Here is an 8,728-nt window from a genome sequence, read left to right on the forward strand (position 1 = left end):
TCGACGATCCACCGAGACGCGTATCTCGCGAGAAGCCGGGAATGTGCCGCATCGTCGCTGTCGTACCGACCGTATCCTCGCGCGACGCGAACACTCCGGGCCGCGATTTCAGTTCATGTCTCGCGATTGTAGAATTTCACGCGTGACGCGCGGCAAGAGAGACGTTCGCGCGAAATCCCGCGTTCACGCCCGCGTTCGCCTTTCTCGGGGAAACGCGCGAGGTGAGCCCCGCGGTCATTTTTCGCCGAAACGTTCCCGCCAACTTGCGCGACGCCATCGATCGTGTTCGCGCGATCGCGTCTCTTGCTCTCGTGGCAATGGAGTCCGCGACGAATAGCGCCGGGAGTGACGCGATCGTAATTATCTCCGCTTTCGCGAGTGTCGTGTTGTGTCGTGCCAGTGCCAATCTGAGAGGAAGCGGCGGTCTGGGAGAGGCATCGGGCGTCATCGCAGTGAGCCTCAGGTGAATATAATTGTCCATACATTATTCTCATGTTAACTCCATTTCGCAGATTGTTTTCGCTCTCCTCTTTGTTCACTTGACTCGCCCCCGTTCGAACGACTCGCACGGGGCGTTTTCCAGCAAGGACACAATGTGATACAGTGTAAAGGCCTTCACACATAAAAATGTCGTAAGGGCGTAAAACGTAAGCGTAAGAAAATCAACAGATTGGATTTGCTTGCGTTATTGCCTTACGTTCTCGACTGTGATCGATCGATTTTCTTACGCTTACGTATTACGTCCTTACGGTTGTTGCCAATGTTAAACAAGGATGAAACGATTCGCTGTGTTACACTGTGCCCTTGGCAAAAAAAACGCCCACGAGTACCGGCCGAAACAATTGCGCGTACGAAGTAGCAAAGGAATTTTTTGCCTGTTCTACGAAAATTTACGTTCGCGGAAGATTTCTCTCCGGAAATTATACAGCCCTTGTTCACGGTAGTTGAAATGTACCGCGAGTAACGGTATTCGCGTGTATTTCGTGAAAAAGTATTAGGCCTTTTTTCTTAACGTTGCGTCCTTCAAATATACTAATTTGAATTTTCCATTTGTGCGTTGCAGGACGATGAGGCGTCGCAATTGCTGTGGGGTGAGTGAAAAGTAAAGTTTATCATACAATGGTAATGAATCTATGATGGCTATACAAAATTCTCCGGGAATAAACGAAATTTTCTTCGCGGTTAAACTTATATTTTGGTAAACATTTTATAGAATTAAAGTAAAATTTTTTTAAATTAAAAATTATCTAAAAGTAAAAAGTAAAGTAGTAAATAAAATTAAAAATTATCTACTATTCGATATTTAATAAACTAATGTGAACACCTGGGAAAAATATACTGTTTTATCAATTATGATTATTAATAAAACAAACTATGCATCTCCGATTGTACGCAAATATATTAAATAGACCGTATATTACAAATGTATAAAATATCATAGATTCATTACTTTCAATGAGAAAAATATCTTGGCCTACCTAATTCAATTGCCTATTAACAAACTTATATGTTTGTTCGATTAAATTTTCACCGCACTGACAAAAAAATTATTTTAAACAAAGTAAATAGATTTACTTAAAATTATTTTTTACTAAAGTAAATATTTATTCTATTTAAATAAAGATATCAAATTTCAAGTAAGTTTGTGTATTACATTAAGTAAATTAATTTATATCATTACATTTTCTACATTCAACTAAAGATTGAGATAGATAATAATTAAAATAGAGGAGAGATAGAGAAAAATTAAATGAAATCGTTGTTTTTTTCAAATAAGAAATCCAATTTTCTTCGCTGTAAAACTTCTTTTTGGTAAACATTTGATAGAATCAAAGTAAAATTTTTTAAATTAAAAATTATCTACTATTTGATATTTAATAAATACTTAAATTAAAGAAATGTATGTTTTAATTTGTTTATAATTTTTTAAATGAATAATTTTCTTCAGTAAAGTAATATTTTTTTAGATTAAGGTATTTTTTTGTCAGTGCAGTAACTGCAATTTTATTAGATATATTTCATCGAATATATCCACAATTTAATCGGAAAACTTAATCAGAAAAAATGATTAATTTTTCATCGGAAGCACAATTATCAATTTAACCGATAGAAATTTTTCTCAGTATTTTATTTATTTCTCAGCATATTGAAATGTATAGACTTGAATTAGATAGACATTGAATCCTGAATATCATGCATTTATTGGTCGATTTATTGCTCGTCTATGGCACGCCGGTTTCTTATTTAATATTTATCATAAAAATTTTGTATTTATAAATAAAAACGGAAGAGAGACAGAAATAATCTTATCGCTTGACATATTTCAAATTTCTTTAACAAAAGAATTTTATGAACATTAATTACATTTATCTTAGCATACGTTTATTTTATTGTTTCATAATGATATTGATATTCATATTTCTTATGGTTTCTGGATAGATTCATTTAGTATAAAAATAGAAGAATCCTCGGTTTCACGATATTCATTCAATCTCATACTATATTATTTTTAAGTAATATAAATTCGAACATGAACACATAATGGGCATGGATGAGCCGTGAAACAGTATTTCACGGCTCATCCATGCCCATTATGTGTTCATGTTCGAATTTATATTACTTACAAAATAATATAATATGAGATTGAATAAACATCGTGAAACCGAGGATTCTTCTATTTTTATACTAAATGAACTTGTGAGAAATAGAAATGCGTCAAGAATATTTTTGTCTCGGTAATACAAATTTTTTCTGAGGGTGCACCCACAGAATAATTTTCCGGATTCAATGTATTGCATGGTAGTATTGCATGGTAGTATTGCATAAACGATACTGTCACACGTATATTCGGTTTTCGCGGTCGGTTTTCGCGGTCGGTTTTTGTAATCGGCTTTGTATCGAGACAGTTTCCTTATTAATTTTTAAATTTTATTCACATTATTATCAATTCCAAGTTTTCTCGGGATATTATTGAAATTGGTACACATGTAACGTAAAATAAATTTTTTTAATATTATATTTGACTTGAGATTTCGCGAAAGAATTCAATTACAAAGAAACAACCGGTCCATATTTTAAATTAAATAACGGAGTTAAATAGCGGAATATTGAAAATATATTCGATTAATTTTACACAGCCATTTTTTACAAAGAAATATTCGAGGAAATATTTTTCTAGTTAATTTTTTTATCGTATTCGATACGCTCGACGCTCGCTCATTATTCGAATCGAACGTGTAATATTTGTCGATAATGATAAATCGACAATGGAAAGAGTTGTCCTCTTTCCTATTGGTGTCTGGTCAAAATGTGACCAGATCATATGGCCAGGAGCGACGAAAGGTAGGTCCAATCTGGCCCAACGAAAGGCGAATTCAACGAAGTAAGTGGTCCGCATTGACCACGATATGGAATATATGTATTTATGTATTGGATATAAAATTGCTTTTTTTTAATCGGGTGGGTCTTTCTTCTGCATATTTTCTCGCATGTATGCGAGACTCGGAAAATATAATTTAAATCTCAATCGCGCACGAGTAAAAATCCAAAATCATATCCCCAATAAAATCGGGTCGCGGTTTTAATTAAAAATTGGTAGATTTGTTAAGTTTTGACACGCGTAGGTAATAAAACGGATACATAGGATTGGATATAAATTGGAATGCGGGTAGGTAGGAATTCGAGTAAGCAGGGTCAGGGGGATATAATTGTATAGTTTTGTTACAGACAAAATAATTATATAAAATTGATATTAATAATTAAAATAAATAAATGGCAATAGGAGCAATGGGAAAGACTTAAGAGTATAAATTTGGCTTTGGGGAGGGAGAGAGCAAACGAAGATTCTATATAAGTGCAACAGATGCAAGTAACACGAACAAACCTACGGTCTGTTCATTGTAGCTGACTTCTAACTGGCTGCACTAGTACAGAGTTTATCTTTCTCCTTCTAATGTGGAAGGAAAAAGATAAGCTTTGAACTAGTGCAGCTAGTCCAGTTATAAAGAACAGATTACGAACCTAGAGCCAGTTTCACAAATATCGGTTAACTGTTAATTCATGGTTAATTCATTCCCTGTCTCTTCTTAAATGACAAGATAAAAAAAAAATAGCGACAATTATTCCGCAACAAGCCTTTCCGCGTTCTGTGTGCAGAAACCATAAGAAATATGAACGAAACGCTAAGGGTGTATTTCCACTGAGCTTCGCGTGTCGCGTCTTACCGGCCACGCATAATCCAATGAGCGTACAGCTTTTACGGAATAGCTTTTATATGTGTATATGTATGTACGTACGTACATACATACACGTCTGTGATACATTATGAGTGTAATACAAATATACATATATAAAATATTTTACACATGCTTGAAATGACATGTTAACTAGGATTTTTTAATCATATTAAATTTAAATGCTTACCATCATATTTCTGAACTGATTTAACAGTGAATTAGTATTTTCATACATTTTTTAATCAGGTCAGAGACGGACTCGTAATCATTTCTAAGATCTAGTATGAGTAATTATAATTCATATTTGTATCAAACATTATGTACGGATAGATCCTCACAGTTATATTGCCGAGTAGAAAATTATAATGCATATCGATATTATACTTAACTGTTAGTTGGTGTTTTTACTAAGATTTTTGTTTAATTTATATATTTTTTAGTAAAAATAAATAGGGGGGAAATAAATTTTACAAGAGATTGTCTCAAAGTAATATATTACATGTGGTACGTGCATACATATTTAAAGTATTAGAATAGAACATCCAAACGATATCACGTGCTGTTAGCGATACATCTCCTTATTATACAGGATGTTCCAGAATTCGCGCATACAAAACGCACGGTACAAAATTCTCTGTGTTAGAAGAAGCAAACTTTTTTCCCAACGTAAAGTTACGATCTGACAGTGATTTCTAGCTAAAAGCAACGAAAGTTTACTTAAAAAAACAACTAAACGTCTAGTGCAGAATAATTTATTAATTTACTTCCTTTCTAAATTAAATCGTCTACATTCAACGTAACACGTAACACCAATATGTGCATTTAAATACACAAAATTGTTCGATCTCTCGTCGCCTCCTGGATTCTGTAGCGACAGAAAATTCAAACGACTTGGCGGTCCATCGAACGGCAGTCTTGACGACAAGCGCGGTAGCTTCGAACCGAGCACGGCCGTACATAGCCGAACGTGCACCATAAGCGCGCATACAGTGACGCGCACGTGTACCTCTGCGTGAAGCCTGTATAGAGTGGAGTAGGACAGAGTGGGGAAAGTTTCGGTCCGTGTTATCAATCGTCGCTTTTCCCTCACCGCTGGACCGCTAAAGAGCTCGTTCTCAGTGATCATCCCTGACACCTTGTGCGACTCGCCGTACGCGGCCGCCAGTCGACGGTAAATCGATTCGGGGTAAACGATGCCCGCGAACAAGTCGAACCTATCAACGCCCCGTAAGGAGAAGTCCGGCGACAAGCTCTACACCACTTCTGCCACCGCTAACGCCAGCAAGAAGAAGAAACGCTCCTCTCCCTTCGTTAAGCATAAACATTACGCGCAATATCTGGTGAGTGTGAATTAAAAGGAAAAAGGAAACAAGAAAATATGACACGAATCGAACGGCCATGTATAAAAAGGGACGCGCCTCGCGTCCACTTGGACGTCAACGATCCATACGACTATCGATCGATCGTTCCAGGAATTGCCACGGCACGATCCACCCCTCGTCGAGTATCTGGCATTTCGCGTGACTAATTTACCCCGTTGCGGGATATGGGAATAAAGACACGCTTTTCGCTAACCAAAGGTTAGGGTCGCTTTCTAGGGGAATATCTAATGTTATTGACCCCGAGCGGTGTGACTCGGTCACCGTAACTGCGCGAGGAGGAAAGCGCATCCCCCTTGCTTGCAAGCTTTCTATTAATTCCTTTTGCACTTTCTGTACTTTGCATCCTTTTTTCTCTTTTTTTTTAAATGAAAGACTAAATATATAAATGTCTTTTCATATAAATAGAGAGAGAGACAGTTAGTGAAAGGGGGAGGAAATGGGGGTGAGAGTGAAAGGGAGAAACAATAGGTGAGAGAAGGGAAGAAGTGCAGTATTAAAAAATATTTAAAAGTGTGGCTACAAGCGCGAAAAATTGTACAAACTGTTTCGGTTTATTTGATTTACTTGCTAATCTTTTACAACAAAATCCTGAAAATGCACTAATTTACTTTAAATCCAAAAAGATATAATTAAAATAAATAGGCCTGTTGTCAGTTCTACTTTTATTAAAATTTGCTTATAAAACAAATTAAAAATGCAAGTATAACGCGCCAAACGCATCTTCTTCTCTCCAATAAATAACAATTAAGAAACAAATAATTTAATGACATATAAAATTAATGAAACCACAAAAAAATCCAGTACAATAAATAAGAATTAACTCTATCGTTTTTAGCGGAGACAAATAAATCACATTAAAACCAAAAGTTTAAAAGAGAACGAGTGTATTAAATAAAAAATATTTTTGCAAGAAACAGACAAGCACGAGTGCAAAACTTGAGCAGTAACTAGATTTATATAATAATAATTTAAAAATTAATATCTCTCTAAATGTAATCACAATTTTTTAAATATTATTAGTTTGATTCATAAGAAAATACGTTTCCCGTAAATATTCTCCCACTTGTGATAAGTTGGATATGGTGGTAACAATAAAAAAGTTATATGATTAAGAGGGGCACAAAATAAAAGACTCCAATAATTATACAAATAGTTACAATTTAAAAACTGCATATCTTTTATTATTAAGAAAACGATATCAATTTTTAATTGTACAGATAATGTTTATTATATTCTCTTGGAAAATCTGCATGCACGTTTATGAATATACGGAAAAAAGTTTTTTTTTAATTTATCCTGAAAATTATGTAATCGTGACACGGCATTTCGAAAAAGTTTATGAGTTTTTGAAATTTTACCATACATTTCATTAGTCATTATATTTATTGTTAGTATATGTATATTTTACTAGTAAAATGTATGGTAAAATTTCAAAGAACTCGTAAAGTTCTTCAAAATGCCGTGTTGTTTCACGATGACATGATTTTCATGATAAATTTTAAGAGAAAATTGACTCGATATACGTATAAATTTTATAGTTTTAACTAATATTTAGACAAAAATTATTTAAAAGGAAGTTGTTGCATTGCCTCTTGACGGAAATTAAATTTATTGGATCGAGAAGATTTTTTTGAAAGACAAGAGCTCCTCGAGAATATATAATAAATATGTATAAGATAAAGTTGCTCGAAAAATCCGCGTATTGATTCAAAAATAAAAGGATACTGCTGATTCGGCGAAAACAAAAGAGTGAGAGCAATTTCTTCCGCAACCATTCTTTCGCCTAATTTAGTCGCAAAATCTGTTGTATTTCTCTTATTTAATTCAATTATTGAATCAATCATTAATTTTTTGTTCTATTTAATCAAGATTCGTTTATTTTATACTGTTGTATAAATAATTCATATATTCAAAAGAATAGCTAGCATGTACTAAGAATAAGGCAAATGTTATACGAAGATCCACAAGAATATTAAACGTTTCAGTCCTTTTTTCTTATATTCTCTTATATTTTTTAATACGAGACAAGACGAAAAATATATCGAGAAGAGAATTTCATACTTTAGTAAAATTATTAAGCTAAATTAGCAATTTGCTTTAAATGGGATTTGGATTAATACGAGCTAATAAACGCAAATGTTGTCCATGCAGTAACGTAATCAGATTGTGTAATTAATAATTTTAGATAATAAGCGTAATATGATATTGCTTTATTATTTCTGAATATGATATTGCTTTATTACAATATTTTTATGTATTTTTCTGATATAACATTCATGATTACATATGTCAGAACTAACTTCAACCTGAGTTCTTTTTAACCAACAGTCTAAATTAAATGAGAAATACAACAAATTCCGAATAAACGATGTTTATAATTTTTAGATTCATTGAAACACGAGACAATGCTACTTTTGTCTCAGAATTGAAAACTTTTCGTTTTTATCTAATTTTTCTATAACAGATCAATATCGTGAATCAGATTTAGAGTTGACAATCTATGCATGTATTACCGCAAATACATGATCCTTCATTCAATGCTTATTCTTTATGAATCTCTCATAAACCGAAACGTGTACGGGATGAGAGCCGAGGATCAAACGCGGAGATCTGTCAACGAATTGTCTGTTTTTTATTTCTACGTACGAAACTACGTGTCATCTAATTAGCAATTTATTTTTTTCGATTAAATTTGTACTTGTACTTGATATTACGCGACCAGTAAAGTTTATATAAAAAACCGAGAATTCCGGCTGAGCCATTAAATTTTGCGTTTTAAACACAATTAATTTTAATTTTGATACTTTTCACTTATTATTAAATACGATATATTCAAACGTAACTGCTTATCGCGCTGTTATTTCAACCATATGATGTAAATCATAAATCGAGCAGGTATTATTTTACGTTCGCGCGACCGCGGCTGCGGAGGACGGAAGCGGAAATCAGGCGTAATGTGCCGGTGACGAGCGCGAAGCGCGGCATTCACGTGGGTGCATTAATGTGAAACGCGAAACGGTGTTTCGCGCATGATGAATATCGGAGAGAAAATAATATATCTAACATCCTCCAAAAATGTTAAACATAAATTTGACAGTAATAAAGGCATTT

The 8,728-nt window shown here is 34.0% G+C and overlaps 1 protein-coding gene across 8 annotated transcripts in view; it reads left to right on the forward strand.

Moving 5' to 3' along the window:
- Nucleotides 1–5,241: 5,241 nt before the first annotated feature.
- Nucleotides 5,242–8,728, forward strand: part of LOC105568240 (proteoglycan 4) — a 76,465-nt gene continuing 72,978 nt past the window's right edge. For 2 of the 8 annotated variants that reach the window (XM_012023732.1, XM_012023734.1), the window contains exon 1: nucleotides 5,245–5,575. In XM_012023732.1, the coding sequence (XP_011879122.1) occupies nucleotides 5,429–5,575 (147 nt within the window). In that variant the 5' untranslated portion in view covers nucleotides 5,245–5,428. Of the gene's footprint in view, nucleotides 5,576–8,728 lie in introns of all 8 variants that reach the window. The other 6 variants (XM_012023736.1, XM_012023735.1, XM_012023727.1 and 3 more) reach the window with 5 other exon arrangements.

This window comes from Vollenhovia emeryi, unplaced genomic scaffold (genome assembly GCF_000949405.1).
Source record: "Vollenhovia emeryi isolate VEMERY1.0 unplaced genomic scaffold, V.emery_V1.0 DF939130.1, whole genome shotgun sequence".
In the NCBI taxonomy this organism is placed as follows: Eukaryota; Metazoa; Arthropoda; class Insecta; order Hymenoptera; family Formicidae; genus Vollenhovia; species Vollenhovia emeryi.